The 19,458-nt window shown below is 45.8% G+C and overlaps 1 protein-coding gene across 2 annotated transcripts in view; it reads right to left on the minus strand.

The window, feature by feature from the left end:
* LOC117967960 (voltage-dependent L-type calcium channel subunit alpha-1D-like) overlaps positions 1 to 16,743 on the minus strand; it is a 33,094-nt gene extending 16,351 nt beyond the window's left edge. For both annotated transcript variants that reach the window (XM_059021321.1, XM_059021320.1), the window contains exons 1-21: positions 16,385 to 16,743; positions 14,021 to 14,321; positions 13,584 to 13,689; positions 10,668 to 10,807; positions 9,424 to 9,566; positions 8,611 to 8,763; positions 7,996 to 8,192; positions 7,729 to 7,832; positions 6,942 to 7,111; positions 6,239 to 6,313; positions 6,064 to 6,145; positions 4,924 to 4,950; positions 4,647 to 4,807; positions 4,155 to 4,380; positions 3,695 to 3,902; positions 3,400 to 3,520; positions 2,949 to 3,036; positions 2,435 to 2,477; positions 1,145 to 1,187; positions 471 to 515; positions 167 to 290 (exon numbers count right to left, since the gene is read on the minus strand). In XM_059021321.1, coding sequence (XP_058877304.1) covers positions 167 to 290; positions 471 to 515; positions 1,145 to 1,187; positions 2,435 to 2,477; positions 2,949 to 3,036; positions 3,400 to 3,520; positions 3,695 to 3,902; positions 4,155 to 4,380; positions 4,647 to 4,807; positions 4,924 to 4,950; positions 6,064 to 6,145; positions 6,239 to 6,313; positions 6,942 to 7,111; positions 7,729 to 7,832; positions 7,996 to 8,192; positions 8,611 to 8,763; positions 9,424 to 9,566; positions 10,668 to 10,807; positions 13,584 to 13,689; positions 14,021 to 14,321; positions 16,385 to 16,412 — 2,585 coding nt within the window. In that variant the 5' untranslated portion in view covers positions 16,413 to 16,743. The remainder of the gene's footprint in view (positions 1 to 166; positions 291 to 470; positions 516 to 1,144; positions 1,188 to 2,434; positions 2,478 to 2,948; positions 3,037 to 3,399; positions 3,521 to 3,694; positions 3,903 to 4,154; positions 4,381 to 4,646; positions 4,808 to 4,923; positions 4,951 to 6,063; positions 6,146 to 6,238; positions 6,314 to 6,941; positions 7,112 to 7,728; positions 7,833 to 7,995; positions 8,193 to 8,610; positions 8,764 to 9,423; positions 9,567 to 10,667; positions 10,808 to 13,583; positions 13,690 to 14,020; positions 14,322 to 16,384) is intronic.
* Positions 16,744 to 19,458: the final 2,715 nt, after the last annotated feature.

The raw sequence follows: 19,458 nt of genomic DNA on the forward strand, positions 1-19,458 counted from the left end.
AAATCAATCACAATTACCATTACAATCACCGTTACCAGTACAATCACCATTACCAGTACAATCACAAACATATTAACATGTTTACTCTGTGTATTCTGAACAACCCAGCAATAATCTCACAGGTAAAAATACAGAAACATACTGTGGAACTTTAAGAGTTGCTCACCAGTTGGTCTGGCTCAGGCAGAAGAAGGCGCTTCCCGCTGGGATGGGTACGACCTTCTCCTTGGGGGCAAAGTCAGCCAGCTTGTTGATGTTAGAGCTCTGGGTCTCCGATACACCATCCTCCTCTGAGACAGAGAAATTAGGGGGTCATTATACGACACAGGGGGTCAAAACAACAACAAGAATTCAGGAGGATGAGAATAACAGGAGTGTTGGTTTTTCAAAAACACAAACAACAGGGAGTCAATACCCATACACATGGAGGGTCAAAATATTCAATATGTTCAATAGTCAAATTAGCTTGCCAATGTTGGATTCCGACTGTGTCTCTGATACTGCGTCTTCCTCTTCTATAGAGAAAAATAAGAGGGGGTCATTATTCAAAAGGGGGGGGGGGGGGGTCAAAATAGAAGGGTCACACAGTCAGGGGAGCGCAGGGGTCCCCGAGGGTCTCCCCTGGTAAAGGCACGGCCGCGTGGTGTGCAGGGGGAGTCACACAGTCAGGGGAGCGCAGGGGTCCCTGAGGGTCTCCCCTGGTAAAGACACAGCCGCGTGGTGTGCAGGGAGGGGAGTCACACAGTCAGGGGAGTGCAGGGGTCCCCGAGGGTCTCCCCTGGTAAAGGCACGGCCGCGTGGTGTGCAGGGGGGAGTCACACAGTCAGGGGAGCGCAGGGGTCCCCAAGGGTCTCCCCTGGTAAAGGCACGGCCACGTGGTGTGCAGGGGGGAGTCACACAGTCAGGGGAGCGTCCTGTAGATTAATTGTTAACTCTAGAAATTGTGTTCAAAAGTAGGGTCACAATTCAAAAGTAACAGGTCGTTTTTTAAAATAAACCAGACTGCACGTTCCTGTTCAAGTGATAAGATTTAAATATCACACAGTAGGGAGGGGAAAATAGCAGGGCAAGGGTTAAAACATAGAGGGTCAATATTCAAACAAAATAACCAAAACAGTAACCCAGATATAAAACCCCTCCTCACCTCCACCCTCGCTACCTTCCTCTTCATACTCATCGACATTCACCTGAGAGGGGGAGAGAAAGAGGAGAGAGGGAGAGGAGATGGGGAGGGAGAGGGGAGAGAGGGAGAGGAGATGGGGAAGGGAGAGAGGAGAGAGGGAGGAAGAAAGGGAGAGGAGATGGGGAGGGAGAGGGGAGAGAGGGAGAGGAGATGGGGGAGGGAGAGAGGAGAGGGAGAGGAGATGGGGGAGGGAGAGAGGGGTAAAGGGGACAGGGGGAAAGATTATTATTAGAAAACTTGCATTATAATAACTGGGATTGAATGGTTTGTAATCTTGGAAGAAAGTATAAATTGACTACCAGGAGTATATACAAAACTCCAGATTGTGATTGAGATTGAATTACAACGCAATTGGAAAAGTGTCTTCAATAAAAACCCTCAGAGAAACTGTGTGTATTCCACCTGCAATCACCCTGTCTGTCTAGTTTTGCTGTATTTGTATTGGCTACACGATGCAAGCTTGCAGCTAGCCTCTACCACTCATAATTAGACTTCATCTTGACGTGTCTCAGGTTATGGGTCATGTGTGGCTACTGGCTTACATTTCGATTTCCATACAGTACGTTGGAGGTTTTTTTTTTTTTTAATTCATACGCCATTTCTTAGTAAATTACAAAGTACCTTTTGAAACATGACACGTTTTCTTGCGTAAGAACGTTTTCTTTGCAAAGAAGAATGGGCAAAAATTGGTGTGTCCAGATGTGCAAAGCTGGTAGAGACTTATCCAAATAGACTCGTGGCTGTAATTGCTGCCAAAGGTGCCTCTACCAAATACTGACTCAAGGGGGTGAATGCTTATGCAATCAATTATTTTCTGTTTTATATTTGTAATTAATTTTGAACAATTTGTAGATTTTATTTTTCACTTTGACATTATGGACTTTTTTTGTGTTGATCAGTGGCAAAAACTCCTAATTAAATCCATTTTGATTCCATGTTGTAACACAATAAAATGTGGAAAAGTCCAAGTGGGGGTGAATACTTTTGAGAGTCACTGTGTAATATATATATATATATATATATATATATATATATATATATATATATATATATATATATATATATATATATATATACACATTATATATACACACACACACACACACACACACACACACATTTAGCCTCCCCACTTATTAAAGTCAGAAGCCGCTACTGTTCTGGAGCTAACAGCAACATGAAGGCGGCCAAGGCGATAAAGTAAAATCTGAAAGAAATGAGGAAAACGCTGGGAGAGACCGGTTCACTTACCTTGACCTCTTCGCTGGCTTCCTCTCCCTCAGCTTTCCCATCCCTGCAAGAAAAACCAACAGGCATGACTGAACAAGGAAGAGCAGCACTCCTTGTGTTTCATGCAGTGGAATGAAAGCTGCTGAATAATGTGACGTTAGCATGTTGAATTACACACCAGCGCTTTGGAACTTTCAATATACTTCTGGAAAAAACTTTTTGTGATATTTTTGTGATAGTTTCTTTGATTACACACACACGTACAGACACACACCAAGATACACACACACACACAGACAAACACACACCCAGATACACACACACACAGACAAACACACACCAAGATACACACAAACACAAACACACACAGAGACAAACACACACCCAGAGACAAACACACACCCAGATACACACACACAGACAAACACACACCCAGATACACACATACAAACACACACTCAGACACACACACACACACACACACACACACACACACACACACACACACGGTGACAGCACGCTGCCCCACACTCACCCCTTCCCCTTCTTGGTGTCTGCGTTGATGCAGTCAGCGTCTCCCAGGTTGTCCACAGCGATGGCCAAGAACACATTGAGCAGGATATCTGAAGGAGGCAGCAGCTCAGGAAACAGAGAGGGAGAGGGAGAGAGAGAGAGAGAGAGAGGAGAGACAGTGAAAGAGACAGAGAGAGAGAGAGAGAGGAGAGACAGAGAGAGAGACAGAGAGAGAGACAGAGAGAGAGAGAGAGGAGAGACAGAGAGAGAGAGGGAGAGGAGGGGGAGGTTTGGTTTGCTCTGCCCTGACCTTGGCAATGCTTGCATGAGCTGGAGGTACTGCGAGGCTGTAATCACATATTTAGCAGTAGAGCTGCATGATTGAGGGTTGATTGGGTTACATGTGTGCTGTTCCTGTTCATAAAGTGCCTGTCTGTGCTCGGCTTTATAAACCGGGTCTGAATGAAGGATACAGTTTCCGCAGATGAAGAGGATGATGAAGTAAATACAGATGATCATTCCCGGGAAAAACGGTCCTCCGTACGCCATGATCCCGTCATACATCACGACGTTCCAGTCCTCACCGGTCAGGATCTGCAGGGGAAAGGGGAGGGGGCTGAGAGCTGCTGCAAAACCAACGGCCTGAACATCAACCTCCACCTCCTTCCTGTCACACGGCAGACGCCCGTCACCAGGTGAAACTGCTATGCAATAGGAGTCTTCTTCCCATCCCTGCTGTGTCTGGGGAGGTGTGTGTGTGTGTTTTACCTGGAAGACAGTGAGCAGAGCCTGGGGGAAGGAGTCGAAGGTGCTCCTCTTGGTCTGTGTCTCGTCAAAGTTGAACTTGCCCCCGAACAGCTGCATCCCGAGCAGGGCGAAGATGATGATGAAGAGGAAGAGAAGCAGCAACAGGGAGGCGATCGACTTCATCGAGTTCAACAGAGACGCCACCAGGTTAGAGAGAGAGGCCCAGTGTCTGAGAGAAAGGGAGTGAGGGAGGAGTGTGAGAGAGAGGCCCAGTGTCTGAGAGAGAGGGAGTGAGGGAGGAGTGTGAGAGAGAGGCCCAGTGTCTGAGAGAGAGGGAGAGGGAGAGGAGAGAGAGGAGTGTGAGAGAGGAGAGAGGGAGAGAGAAGTGTGTGAGAGGAGAGAGAGTGTGAGAGAGAAGTGCGAGAGAAAGAAGAGAGGGGAGTGTGAGAGTAGAGAGAGGACCCCACCCCACCCCCAGTACCTGGTGACCTTGAATATGCGCAGCAGCCGGACGCAGCGCAGCACGGAGATGCCGAGCGGGGGCATGACCTCCAGCTCAACCAGGATGGTCTCCACGATGCCTCCGCACACAATGAAGCAGTCGAAGCGGTTGAAGAAGGCCACGCAGTAACCCTGCAGCCCCAGACTGTACATCTTCAACAGCATCTCCACCGTGAACAGAGACAGCAGCACCTTGTTAGCGATGTCTGACAGAGAGACCGGGGGACAGAGAGACGAGTGTGGGGAAGAGAGTGATGGGGAGAGAGGGGAGGGGAGGGTGTGGGGAGAGGGAGTTGGGAGATTTGGGGGGAGGGGGGATATGGAGGATTGGGCAAACACAAAAAAAGGCAAGTATGTCAGTTACATACATCCCATCATGGTTGTAAGTACAAAATAAGAGCTATCACGATTCATCAATACCCAGTATAGTGTCACCGTCTCCTCTCTCCTCTCCCTCCCCCTCCCCTCTCACCCTGTATCTGCCCCAGCCAGTCAGGCTGGTTGTAGTGCTCTGATGCGATGGTCAGTGTGTTCAGGAACACCAGCAGCAGCACCAGCCAGTAGAAAGTCACCGACTTCACAGCGACCCGACACTTCCTCCGGCAAGCGCGGTTCCACCGCCGAAACTGCCGGCTACAGGGCAAGAACATTACTTACTCATTTCTTTATTTTTTTAAATGGTGCTATGAATGTTTAATCAGTGCTTCTGAACATACAGACACATGTGGCGGGGGTTACAGTGTACCTACCAGACTTTGTGCTTCATCATTTCCTCCCTGCAGAGAGAAGGTAAATATGTTTAAATGTACGAAGGAGGGTGTGCAATAGGTCTCAGTGATACAGTATATCAATATTAAATATAAAAGCATATACAGAGGGTCAGCAAATTTACTTCTCTAAATAAAACTGAAGCAAAACTTGACAGTAGCTAGAATCCTGCAGGCTGTGGCTAGATTGATGCGAGCAGTGCGGGGTGTGCTTTGTGATGACTCTCGTAGCTTCTATGCTATGCTGTAGTTAGATTGCTGTGTGCTTTAGTTATTGTGTATGTGTATGGGGTGAGTGTGTATGGGGTGTGTGTGTATGGGGTGTGTGTGTGCTGTAGTTATTGTGTATGTGGGCTGTGTATGCTGTAGTTAATGGGGTGTGTATGCTGTAGGCTGTATGCAGTAGCAGGGGGCTGTGTATGCTGTAGTTAATGAGGTGTGTGTATGCTGTAGTTAATGGGCTGTGTGTGTATGCTGTAGGCTGTATGCAGTAGCAGGGGGCTGTGTATGCTGTAGTTAATGGGGTGTGTGTATGCTGTAGGCTGTATGCAGTAGCAGGGGGCTGTGTATGCTGTAGTTAATGGGGTGTGTGTATGCTGTAGTTATTGTGTATGTGTATGGGGGCTGTGTATGCTGTAGTTAATGGGGTGTGTGTATGCTGTAGGCTGTATGCAGTAGCAGGGGGCTGTGTATGCTGTAGTTAATGGGGTGTGTGTATGCTGTAGTTATTGTGTATGTGTATGGGGGCTGTGTATGCTCTAGTTAATGGGGTGTGTATGCTGTAGGCTGTATGCAGTAGCAGGGGGCTGTGTATGCTGTAGTTAATGGGGTGTGTGTATGCTGTAGGCTGTATGCAGTAGCAGGGGGCTGTGTATGCTGTAGTTAATGGGGTGTGTGTATGCTGTAGTTATTGTGTATGTGTATGGGGGCTGTGTATGCTGTAGTTAATGAGGTGTGTGTATGCTGTAGGCTGTATGCAGTAGCAGGGGGCTGTGTATGCTGTAGTTAATGGGGTGTGTGTATGCTGTAGTTATTGTGTATGTGTATGGGGGCTGTGTATGCTGTAGTTAATGAGGTGTGTGTATGCTGTAGGCTGTATGCAGTAGCAGGGGGCTCTCTCACGTGAAGCCTGCACAGCAGTCTGTGTGCTCCTCTTCCACATTCTCTGTGTTCTCGGATGCTGTCTCACTGGTGGGCAGACTCGCTGCAACACAAACGAAGCTTCAGTTATTTCAATGGAAGCGCACTGGGGTCTGTGACACACACACACACACACACACACACAACAGAGCTGTACCGTGTGTTTCGTTGGAATGACTGAACCATCCCAGCTTCCCTTTCTTCTTATCAGACAGATCAGCCAAGGTCACGCCTTCATCAAGCCAAGAGGGGGCGCCGGGAGAGACACAGAAATATGGAGAGGAGAGGAGAGGAGAGGAGAGGGGGCGACAGAAGGAAGAGCGTCTTGAAACCTGTTTCCGGGAGACCTACTTTGAGGTTTGCTGTATCAAACCCCCAAGTCTCCCTGCCTGGTGTGCCGCGCAGCGTCCTGAACCCCAGTCTCCTGAACCCCGGTCTCCTGAACCCCAGTTCCAAGCCCCAAAGCAGCTCCATGTTCGCTCGAGGTTTAAGGAGACCTCAAGCCTTCTGCCTTTTTACTGCCTCCTCATTTTTTTTTTTTTTTTTATCCACTGTTAAAACTTCATAGGACACCGCGCTCCCTATTGTCCCCAGAATGAAGTTTTTTCAAATACAAATAAACAGAAAGAAAACAAAGAAAAAACTCCTGTCTCTAATCCCTCACCAATCAACATCAATTCCTGATCAATGACCAAGGAGATTAAAGCAGATCTCAGCACAATACTGAATCTTTTTATTTTGCTGTTTGTTTTTTTTCACTCTCTCTCTCTAGTTTTGGGAGTCTTTTGCTCTTTATTTTGTCTCGCTGTGTCTCTAGTTTGGGAGGGTTCCCTCGCTCTGTTTCTCGGGGTCTCACTCACGTCTCTTTCCCTCCTCCCCCTCCTCCTCCTCCTCGTTCTCTGGTTCGATGTCTTCTGCCTGGCTGATCCAGTCCATGTAGCCGCTCAGGTCCTCCTCCATCTGCTGCTTCTCCCTCAGCTTCTGGAAATCTCCCCGCGCCTTTGCCTTCTCTCGCTCCTTCGAGAACTCTCTAAGAGAGAGGGGGAGAGAGAGGGAGTGTGAGAGAGAGAGAGAGAGGGGGGGAGGGGGAAGAGAGAGAGGGATAGAGAGGGAGAGGGGGAGAGAGAGGGAGAGGGGGAGAGAGAGTGTGAGAGAAAGGGAAAGGGGGAGAGAGAGAGAGGGAGAGGGGGAGAGAGAGGGAGAGAGAGAGGGGAGTGTGAGGGAAAGAGAGAGAGGGGGAGAGAGAGGGAGAGGGGGAGAGAGAGTGTGAGAGAAAGGGAAAGGGAGAGAGAGAGAGAGGGGGGAGTGTGAGGGAAAGAGATAGGGAGAGAGGGAGAGGGAGAGGGGGAGTGTGAGAGGTTTGTGTGTGTGTGTGTCTGTGTATCTGTGTGTGTGTGTGTGTGTGTGTGTGTCTGTGTATCTGGGTGTGTGTCTGTGTATCTGTGTGTCTGTGTGTCTATGTATCTGTCTGTGTGTCCGTGTGTCTGTGTGTCTATGTATCTGTCTGTGTGTCTGTGTATGTCTGTGTGTGTGTGTCTGTATCAGTGTGTCTGTATGTGTGTCTGTGTGTGTGTCTATGTGTGAGTCTGTGTATCTGTGTGTCTATATGTGTGTGTCTGTGTGTTAACGAGTCTGAGAGAAACTCACCCGCTCAGCACTCCCAATACAAGGTTGAGTACGAAGAAAGACCCGAAGACGACCAGACTGACGAAGTAAACCCAGGGCAGCTCGTAACCCATGGCATCGTTCATCTGCAAGGGGAAAAACAGCACCTTCAAATCACTGTACAACTTCTGAGTGGATCTCTACTATCATATTTTGAAACAGAAAAATAAGTAAATTGAAAGCTTGCTTGCGATCTAGCTAGCTGGCTAGCTGCTCAGCGCTGGCAGAGCTGTGTGACCTCAGACTCACCCAGTACAGCACGTCAGTCCAGCCCTCCATGGTGATGCACTGAAACACGGTCAACATGGCGAAGAAGAAGTTATCGAAGTTTGTGATGCCGCCGTTAGGCCCCGCCCACTTCCCGCGGCATTCCGACCCGTTCACCAGGCACTGCCGCCCGTGACCCGCGAAGGCACAGGGGGCGGGGTCATCCTCCACGTTTATATCTGGGAGAGAGGAGGGGTGGGGCTTCAGAAAATACTTCCCCGAACGGTTAACCCCTTAAGGCTGGGGGCCGTGGGAGCAACGACATTCTCGGTATATATATATATATATATATATATATATATAAATAAACGAAAAGCAACAATAAAATATGAATGAATAAAAAATAAGATTCAAAAGAAAAAAAAAACTATTTATATTAGGTTTATTTACAGTGTTGCAGGTTTTTAAATGTTACTAATTTGTTATTTTTACCTTAAGTGCTAATAGTGGGGCCACAGGGCCTCAGGGTTGGATGACTATACCTGTATTACACTGTACCTGTGTCAGTGAAGCAGGTGAGTTTGAGCAGGGTTATTATTCGTTATGGTGTTTGACTGGAGTCTGGGTTCGGGCACACCCCTCTGTATTACACTGTACCTGTGCCAATGAAGAAGCAAGTCTTGTGCATCTTTCCTATGAACAGCTCCAGGCCAATGATGGCATAGATGATGATGACAAACAGGACCAGCAGGGAGATGTGCAGCAGAGGGACCATGGCCTTCATGATGGAGTTCAGCACGATCTGCAGACCTGCGCAGGGGAATGGAAGCACAGGGGTGGCGGGTCAGAGCCGAGGAACACGACATCCCGTCACACATCTCATCTTACCTCAACCATTACACTGCAGGATCAAACATGCAGAACTCAATCTGAACAGTTTCTTGGTATTATTCCAAACACTCTAGCCATCACGAATTCTACCTTAAAACGTTTTGGATTTCTTCTAGTTTCAATAACACTGATGAAGGCACTGGAGCCCAAACGCTGGTCTGCTTGACTCGGTCTCTTCTAGTTTCAATAACACTGATGAAGGCACTGGAGCCCAAACGCTGGTCTGTTTGACTCGGTCTCTTCTAGTTTCAATAACACTGATGAAGGCACTGGAGCCCAAACGCTGGTCTGTTTGACTCGGTCTCTTCTAGTTTCAATAACACTGATGAAGGCTCTAGAGCCCAAACGCTGGTCTGCTTGACTCAGTCTCTTCTAGTTTCAATAACACTGATGAAGGCTCTAGAGCCCAAACGCTGGTCTGCTTGACTCAGTCTCTTCTAATTTCAATAACACTGATGAAGGCACTGGAGCCCAAACGCTGGTCTGCTTGACTCGGTCTCTTCTAGTTTCAATAACACTGATGAAGGCACTAGAGTCCAAACGCTGGTCTCCGTGACTCGGTAACGGTCAGCTACTCACTGGGCACTCCGGAGACGAGTCGGAGGGGTCTCAGCACTCTGAATGCCCGCAGTGCTTTCACGTCCAGCCCGCCCGGCTTGCCTCCCATGTGAGGAGACTCGCCAGGCTTGTGAGTGACCTGCTCCAGCACTACACTGAACAACCTGCAGGGGCAAACAGAGAGACAGACAGAGTGAGACAGAGAGAGAAGAGAGAGAGAGAGACAAACAGAGAGAGAGGAGAGTGTCACACTTACTGTAAACTACACTGTATTTAAATATGAAGCTTGCATTGTAACCCTGTGCTGCCCTGTAACACCTGTGTGAGTCGCCTTGGATAAATAATTAAATAATATGATGATTCCAATTATACAATTACAATTACGCAGCTGTGCCAAGGTTCACCTGTAATTGCAGTTATAGTTACATTGTAATTATTAATTATTATTAATAATAACTACTATTATTAAATTATTCATATAGAAGACGCGTTTATCCAAAGCGACTTACAGAGACTAGGGGGATGAACTCTGCATCATCACCAACTGCTGCTGCTGCTGCAGAGTCACTTCCAATAGGAGCTCGTTTGTTTTACGTCTCATCCGAAGGACGGAGCACAAGGAGGTTCAGTGACTTACTCAGGGTCACACACACACACACAGACACACAGACACAGTGGCAGGTTCGGTGACTTGCTCAGGGTCACACACACACAGACACACACACAGTGGCAGGTTCGGTGCCTTGTTCTGGGTCACACACACACACACACAGTGGCAGGTTCGGTGACTTGCTCAGGGTCACACACACAGTGGCAGGTTCAGTGTCTTGCTCAGGGTCACACACACACACACACACACACACAGTGGCAGGTTCGGTGCCTTGCTCAGGGTCACACACACACACACACACAGTGGCAGGTTCAGTGCCTTGCTCAGGGTCACACACACACACACACACAGTGGCAGGTTCAGTGCCTTGCTCAGGGTCACACACACACACACACAGTGGCAGGTTCGGTGCCTTGCTCAGGGTCACACACACAGTGGCAGGTTCAGCGTCTTGCTCAGGGTCACACACACACACACACAGTGGCAGGTTCGGTGACTTGCCACTGTGTGTGTGTGTGTGTGTGACCCTGAGCAAGGCACTGAACCTGCCACTGTGTGTGTGTGTGTGTGTGACCCTGAGCAAGGCACCGAACCTGCCACTGTGTGTGTGTGTGTGTGTGTGTGTGACCCTGAGCAGGTTCGGTGCGGTGCTCACCCCACGATGACGATGACGAAGTCCAGCAGGTTCCAGCCGTTGCGGATGTAGGAGCTGGGGTGCATGACCAGCCCGTACGCCAGGATCTTCATGAAGGTCTCGATGGTGAAGATGATGAGGAACACGTACTCCACTTGCTCCTGCGCAGAGGGACGCACACACGCACAGATCAACAGGGGACACTTTCAAACATGCACAGATCAACGGGGGACACTTTCAAACACGCACAGATCAACGGGGGAAAATTTTAAACACGCACAGATCAACGACGGACACTTTCAAAACAATGCCCTCGTTTATCAATGAACGGGTTTATTAATCTGTAACACTTTCAAACAATGCCCTCGTTTATCAAAGAACGGGTTTATTAATCTGTAACACTTTCAAACAATGCCCTCGTTTATCAAAGAACGGGTTTATTAATCTGTAACACTTTCAAACAATGCCCTTGTTTATCAAAGAACGAGTTTATTAATCTGTAACACTTTCAAACAATGCCCTCGTTTATCAAAGAACGAGTTTATTAATCTGTAACACTTTCAAACAATGCCCTCGTTTATCAAAGAACGGGTTTATTAATCTGTAACACTTTCAAACAATGCCCTTGTTTATCAAAGAACGAGTTTATTAATCTGTAACACTTTCAAACAATGCCCTCGTTTATCAATGAACGATTGAATGAATGCCGCTTGTTAATTGGGGTGACATTTTCAAATACTGGCCACAAATTCCTAATGAATCCTGGCTGAATCTCAACAGGAATAACAGCTGAATATCTTCCGAGTCCTGAAGTCGTTCATTATGAATTCAGCCCCCTGTTAGTTTGTGCTGGTTTAGTTACCCGTATTCACTGTATGTTCCTTTGTAACTGATCATGTGGATTGTTGATCACTTGTAGAAGGCAGGCATTCATTATGAATTTTATCGCAATCCCCTGGTGGGCGAGTAAGAGGGAATGAATCCTGCTCAAACTCCTCAATATTAATAATAATATTAATAATAATAATAATAATAATAATAATAATAATAATAATAATAATATACTTCATTGAGGGGGAGTGATTTCATGCAAGCTCAGTGTGAAATCTGAATAAGGAGAATTTGCTGGCAACTGAAAGGATTACTGAGCTGGGATAGTTATCGTGAACTCACTCACTCACTCGCACACACACACAGATACTGAACCATCCCCCAGCTCACACACACACAGATACTGAACCATCCCCCGGCTCACACACACACACACACACACACGCACGCACGCACGCACGCACGCACGCACAGAGATACTGAACCATCCCCCGGCTCTCACACACACACACACACACACACGCACGAACGCACACACACACACACACAGATACTGAACCATCCCCCAGCTCACACACACACAGATACTGAACCATCCCCCGGCTCACACACACACACACACACACGCACGCACGCACGCACGCACGCACACACACACAGAGATACTGAACCATCCCCCGGCACACACACACACGCACGCACGCACACACACACAGAGATACTGAACCATCCCCCGGCACACACACACACGCACGAACGCACACACACACACACACAGATACTGAACTATCCCCCAGCTCAGACAGACACACACACACACACAGAGATACTGAACCTTCCCCTGACTCGCACACACACACACAGATACTGAACCATCCCCCAGCTCACACACAGACAGCAGGGTAAGCAGCTTATAGGAAGCTAAGTATTTCGGAAAGCAAACGAACAAACAGTTAGTGTATCTGTGGTCCCTCTCCTCTCTCCTCTATAATCCATTCATTGTTATTGTTGCATGGAGGGACTCACAGGAAGGCTGTAACACAGCCTGAGGCTCGCTGGTCCAGTGGTTAAAGAAAAGGCTCTTGATACCAGGAGGTTCACATCCCGGCTTAGCCCAGCTCCCTGTGTGTGTGTGTGTGTGTGTGTGTGTGTGTGACCCTGAGCAAGTCACTGAACCTCCTTGTGCTCCGTCCTTCGGATGAGACGTAAAACAAACAAGCTCCTATTGGAAGTGACTCTGCAGCAGCAGCAGTTGTTGATGATGCACCCCCTTCTCTGTAAGTCGAATTAATAATAATAATAATAATAATAACTGTACAGTAAACCCCTTTAAAGATAGCCTGGTCTCTTTTAACGTTGACCAGCTTGTGAAACAGTTGATTTTAGCCTGTGCTGTATAGCTGGGATACGACCCCAAAGCTGTCTGCCAGTCCTGCTTTTACTGAGTCACCTCACTGGATCCCTGTCTAATTTCTAATGACAGATCATTCAGGCTAATTCGAGCCCTGAGCCCGGGCAGCAAATCTATACAAATTCTGGGCTGGATTCGCAAAGCCGTTTACTCAAAATCGTGATTATCTAAAATGGAAAGGAAAAAGTACCATTTCTAAAAAAAAAAAAAAAGGGGGGGGGGGGTCCAGTGACAATATTGCCTGTGCTAACTGGGGTAAGAAAAAAGGGGTTGGAGTTTATTCTTGTTTCAGATTGATGATTATGATTATTATTATTATTATTATGAATGAGTCGTTTAGCAGACGCTTTTATCCAAAGCGACTTACAGAGACTAGGAGGGTGAACTCTGCATCATCAACAACTGCTGCTGCTGCCGAGTCATTTCTAATAGGACCTTGTTTGTTTGACGTCTCATCCGAAGGACGGAGCACAAGGAGGTGCAGTGGCTTGCTCAGGCTCACACACACACACACACACACACACAGTGGCTGGATTTGAACCCGGGACCTCCTGGTATCAAGCCTCTTTCTCTAACCACTGGCCCACTAAGCCTCCTGGATCTGAAATGCACCTCAAAGGCTGGGGGCCGCAGCCCAGCTCTGAGGATCAAGTCAATTCCTATTGCACTGCGGCTGCCCGGCCGCTCTGACTCACCAGGTCGTGATTGGTTGAGTTGGAGTCGTCCTCAGGGAAGGGGATGGACACGCCCAGCGCCACACAGTTTGCGAAGATGGCCAACAGGATGAAGATATCGAAGGGTCTGAGAGCAGCGGCCGTCAAGGGAAACCACTGGAATGGATTCACAACCCGACAGGACGAGATCTTGCACTTTAATAAGCTTGAGCAGGGTTAGAAACTCACACTAGCCCTGCTGCTGCTGCTGTTGCTGCACCCAGTCCTGGGGCTCTGAGCTCCCCTCACTGGAGTCTACTATACCCAGTCCTGGGGTTCAGAGCTCCCCTCAGTGCAGTGTATTATACCCAGTCCTGGGGCTCAGAGCTCCCCTCAGTGCAGTGTATTATACCCAGTCCTGGGGCTCAGAGCTCCCCTGGTTCAGTTTCTATCATTGAAATCACACAGTGAAAGGATACTTCCACTCCACGATGGACAAGGCTGCCCGGCGAATGGGGTTGTTCAGCCTCAGGCAGAAGAGGGCTCGCGGGGCGCGGTTGGCGGCCGTGCTCCCCTGCATCTTGTTCTTCCCGTACTGCGGCTTCTTCCTGTGCGCTGCCGCGGCCGAGGAGCTGGTGGAGTTCAGGGTGTCTGTGCCGTTCATCATCCCTGGCCCCTTGCCTCCCTCCCCGCTCACCCCATTCATCTCCATGGACATCTGCCAGGGCCCTCGCCCGCCCCCCTCCTCCCCCTCGCTGGGGTCCAGCTCCCGGGCATCGCCTGTGAGGGGGGGACAAAATGCAGGATGACCGCTGTGACCAGACCTGGGGTCAAGCGTAATCAATCAATCAGTCTTTATTATATATAGCGCCTTTAATAGTGGACCACCATCACAAAGTGCTTTACAAGATGCAGATCATTCTCATTACAATTGCAATCACAGCAGACTTGTCTGCTGAAATTGCAATTACAGTCTCGTTGCTGTTTTGTTAAATTACAATTCGTTACAGTTATGCTGCAGTAACTGCAATTATAATTTGATTTACACTAGAACCTAACAAACAACTGGCCACGTTCACGTGTCTACTCTGTGTACTCTAAGTAACCACAAATAATAACAGGTACAAAGAAAAAAAAAAAAAAAAACAGAAACGTACCATATGAAGCCATGTTATGTTGGGTTTGTTTTTGTGTTTTAATTTCCTGCAGTGAGCCCGGAATACACTACCCAAAAAAAAAAATCTCTGCGAGCGGGCACCGCACACTGCCCGATTGAAAGGGCAGGAAAGGACGCATCATTTGTGATTTTTTTTATTCTCATGTTTGACCTGCCCTGGATGCATAAACAGCAACGGCAATGGGGCAAATCAATGAGAATAGGGGGAAAAAATGAGGCTATGACAGTACTATAGACAATTTTGGTTAGAAGGAGACATGATCATGAAAAACACATGCGACTAGAGACAGGTACTTAAAAACCGCAGCTACAATCCTGATTCATTTATTATTAATAGCGTTTTAATTACATTATACCAAATCGCATTTTTATTTACAGTGAAGGTTATACATAATACATGGTTTCAATATAAGCATTTGGGGGACACGGTGTATGTTCTGTTTAAATACCGCATTCTTCTTTTCATTGTTAACATCCCGACAGCTTTTTTACACTTTAAAATTCAAAGTCTGTTTCAAAGCTCTTTTCAAAATGGCCGCTCTGGTGCTTGAGATCTGTGCTCTAAAGCCCTGGACTGGATTTTACAGGCGCTCGGCCGATCGATCCCAACGTTTAAACATGTTTCATATTTACCCTCGCATCAGGCAGTGTGCCATCACACCCTCTCCCAAGTCTCAAAGTCATCAACCAACGAGTCCACCGTGTTAGCTAAAATAAAAACTAGCAAAAGTCACAGGGCAGTGACGTCAGCTCCCAAGCAACAAGCCTCCTGTGTTGGGAATGGATTCTTTTAATGCAGCGGGTTTGGGCATTTGAGGAAGGAGAGGAAGACTCGTGAAATTAATTGGAGACTCAAGTTTTGATGAGCAGCAATTACCCTCCGCAGCACGAACTAAAACGGTGTGCTGCTTTTTATACGAAAAATGAGAAAAAAGCGTGTTGCGTCGAGGATTTATACTGGACCCTGACGCCCCTGATCAAACGAGGGAGTGGTTGTGCAGGATTAGCCTATTTGTTTTTCTATGGGTCTCTCGCTATGTCGCGGCCCTTGATATATAGTGGATTTGTATTGGACCCCGACACCCACGATATATCGAGTGCGTGGTGTGTGTGTGTGTCTATATATATATATATATATATATATATATATATATATATATAATATGGCACAAACATGATTATAAAATATACATTTCTGCGATGAAAATAATGAAATGATGATAATAATTAGATTCATCTAATTATTGCATGCTCACTTTGATATACATTTTAAAAGTATTTCCCAAGGATAAAAGTGTGTGTGATTATATATTATATATATATATATATATATATATATATATATATATATATATATATATATTGGCCTATTTGAAAGTCAGTCAAATGCATTCGAGTTTTATAAAATGTATCAAATAATAATAAAATTACTAGATATACAGAGAAACAAATAAATAAATGAAATGAATAGATTATATTTAAATTGTTTATTACTATTACTACTACTGAGCTCTTGCTGAATTGCTTACAATCGTTTTCAACCTCGTCGTTATAAACTTCCTGTCAGCGACTCTTGGCACAAAGTAAGTAAATGCGTGGAAGAACCGAGCAGAGAGAGAGAAAGAGAGAGAGAAAGAGAGAGAAAGAGAGAGAGAGAGATACTTACTGTTGAGATTCTCATCGGTGTCGCACATGACTGGAGTCAGCCTACACCTGCCTCCCTCCACACTCACCGGACATTGCTATTGACAATCACAGTATGGATACACAACGGCTTATATTGCAAACGCACGACGGACGATTGCAAACCTGCGTGTTGTTCGTGATAAGCACACAAAGTATTAACTAATTTGACTAATGTTAACTTTTCAATCTGATTGTCTTAAATAACTGTGTTCAGAGTATACACAGAACGAAAGCGCGTTATGTTATAGTTCTTTGTTTTTGTTTTTTTTAAGTATCTGTTTATATTATAGTCTGTTTATCGTCCATTCTTTATCCGTCCTCGTCCTGAAGCCATCAACTACGCGGTGGGGATTAAATCAAATTGATTCGCTTAAAGGGGAGGGTATTAAAGGGACAGGTGGCGCAGGGACAAATTAGGTTTTAAAAAAAGCACCGACGTGACGCTGCTGGTAACCCTGGTAACAGGGAACTACCAGAGAAAGAAAATCGACAATACACGAGCTAACAAAATTAATTTTTAAATGTATATATATATATATATATATATATATATATATATATATATATATATATATATATATATATATATCTTTTTAACTGTGGGAAACAGGCTTGACCAGGCTGTAAAACAAGAATATAATGTAAAAATTCTTATAAAAATTTAAAAAAAAAAAACAACAACAAAAAAAACCTAATGTTTTGTAAATATTAAGTTGTGGTAGATAATACAAACGCAATTGGAATAAAGGAAAACTAGAAAAACGTTATTTATTTATTTGAACTGCGGTAAAAAAAAATAATAATAAATAAAAAATAAAAACTTACTTGTGATCACACACGAAATACAACTGTACCACTAAGAAAAAAAAAACAGTTCGTATTTGACTATATTTTTGTTGAATACAAAATATGAAAACGTTTATATCTCAAGTATTTATAACGTATTTGTTTTACCTTCTGTTTTTTATCGCGTCTGTCTGACTGTCGCGCGCTTCTTCCGTTGGTGGAGTTTAAATGCTCGAGACGTAAAATTAATTTAAAAATTCTTGGAATGCGAGTGTATGGAGCGACCTGATTGGTTAGCGGGAGTCGGGGGCGGGGCGGGCCAGGTGTTCCAAATGTGTTTTAAAATAAACACGAGACAGCATGTTAGCAGCCTGCAAAATCTGACAGGATGAAATGATTTATACCAATAATTTACGAAGCAAAAGTTGGTGCAAAACGGACACCCCTGCGATATAACTATGGGACGCGCTGCCTTCATTTGGGGGTCCGGTTATAAATCAAGACTGAAAACGCACTTTTATAAAAACGGCTTTCTTATCATAACTTTAAAATTGCTGCTCAATTTGTTGTTATTATGTGTAAACTGTTGTTGAAATGGTCCGGCTGTGGCAGTTGTATGTGTCTGACACGCTGTTGCAAATGTAATGTTTGGGTTTTTTTAGTTTTTTTTTCTGCTATGTACTGTACAGTGCTGCGCGATACTTTTGCATAAAAAGCGCTCTATAAAAGCAATAAATTAATTAATTAATAAATATAAATATCCTCCGCGTAAATAGGAAGACGTACCGAATTTTTACAGTGGCCTTTCTTGTCAGAGCCGAGCTGACGTCATTGACGGGGGGGGGGTTAAACGCGCTGCCTTTCTTCCTCGGGGGGGCTTGAATCTTGGTCGGCCCTTTTTATTATAAGCATCCATTAATTGTAAATAACCGTTGAGAGTCACTGCCAATTTGAGAGTATAAAGGACTACAGCACCCATCAACCCTCGCGGTATAACTGCTTGTGCATTCTGGGAGTTGTAGTCCCAAATTGCCCATGCGAAACTAACGCGGATATATATACTGCTGTATATACAATAACGTGAACCAATGTCTTATACAGTGAGCTAAACATGAGCATACATGAAATAATAATAATAATAAATACTTTAAACAAAACGCTTCTTTTACAGTTTTTTTTATTTGATGTACAACATGCATTTTAATTCGTTTTTTCACTCTGTAGTTTTTGAAGAATACAGATTACAGCGACGTGACAAAATACCCTTAGATATAAAAAGACAAAATTTAAACAATCACATTTTAACAATAATAATAATAATAATAATAATACAATCAAACAATTGCATTTCTTTCACAAGCAGCACTGTGGGAAGCACACTGTGTGACAGACAGGAACCAATAACAAACCATTAATAATAATAATAATAATAATAATAATAATAATAATAATAATATTTTACATATTTGTTGCATTAATAATATAACCCAAGGGTAGCTATACTTGCATTGTTTGGTTTTCAGAAAGGGAGGGAGGGAGCAGTTCAGTCTCCGTGCCTCAAGCCTGCCCTGGACTGGAGGGAGCCCCCTTTCTCTTAGGGGGGTGAGGGAGGGAGGGAGCAGTTCAGTCTCCGTGCCTCAAGCCTGCCCTGGACTGGAGGGAGCCCCCTTTCTCTTAGGGGGGTGAGGGAGGGAGGGAGGGAGCAGTTCAGTCTCCGTGCCTCAAGCCTGCCCTGGACTGGAGGGAGCCCCCTTTCTCTTAGGGAGGGAGGGAGGGAGCAGTTCAGTCTCCGTGCCTCAAGCCTGCCCTGGACTGGAGGGAGCCCCCTTTCTCTTAGGGGGGTGAGGGAGGGAGGGAGGGAGCAGTTCAGTCTCCGTGCCTCAAGCCTGCCCTGGACTGGAGGGAGCCCCCTTTCTCTTAGGGAGTGGAGCCCAGGCCTCCAGAGGTAACAGGCTTGTCTTGCATTAGGATTGCATTAACATGAACCCCAGCAGTGACACCCGGAGCTCTTGCATTGAAGCCTTCAAACACATCACTGGCACCACAGCTATCGGGTCTCATTATACAGCTGTGGCGCACTTGATTGAGAAAAAAAACAAAAATACTGAGCACAAATACTCTGGATAAAATGTAAAACTCAACAAGAACAACTGTGCAATTCAGAACGATAACTACAATAATAATGTAAAATGCTCAAGGTCGCTGACCTCACTCCACCAAACTATCCCTCCATCACCCCGAATACCCGTCAGTGTCTTGATCAGCTCT

The sequence above is a fragment of the Acipenser ruthenus genome, unplaced genomic scaffold, assembly GCF_902713425.1.
Source record: "Acipenser ruthenus unplaced genomic scaffold, fAciRut3.2 maternal haplotype, whole genome shotgun sequence".
Taxonomy (NCBI): Eukaryota; Metazoa; Chordata; class Actinopteri; order Acipenseriformes; family Acipenseridae; genus Acipenser; species Acipenser ruthenus.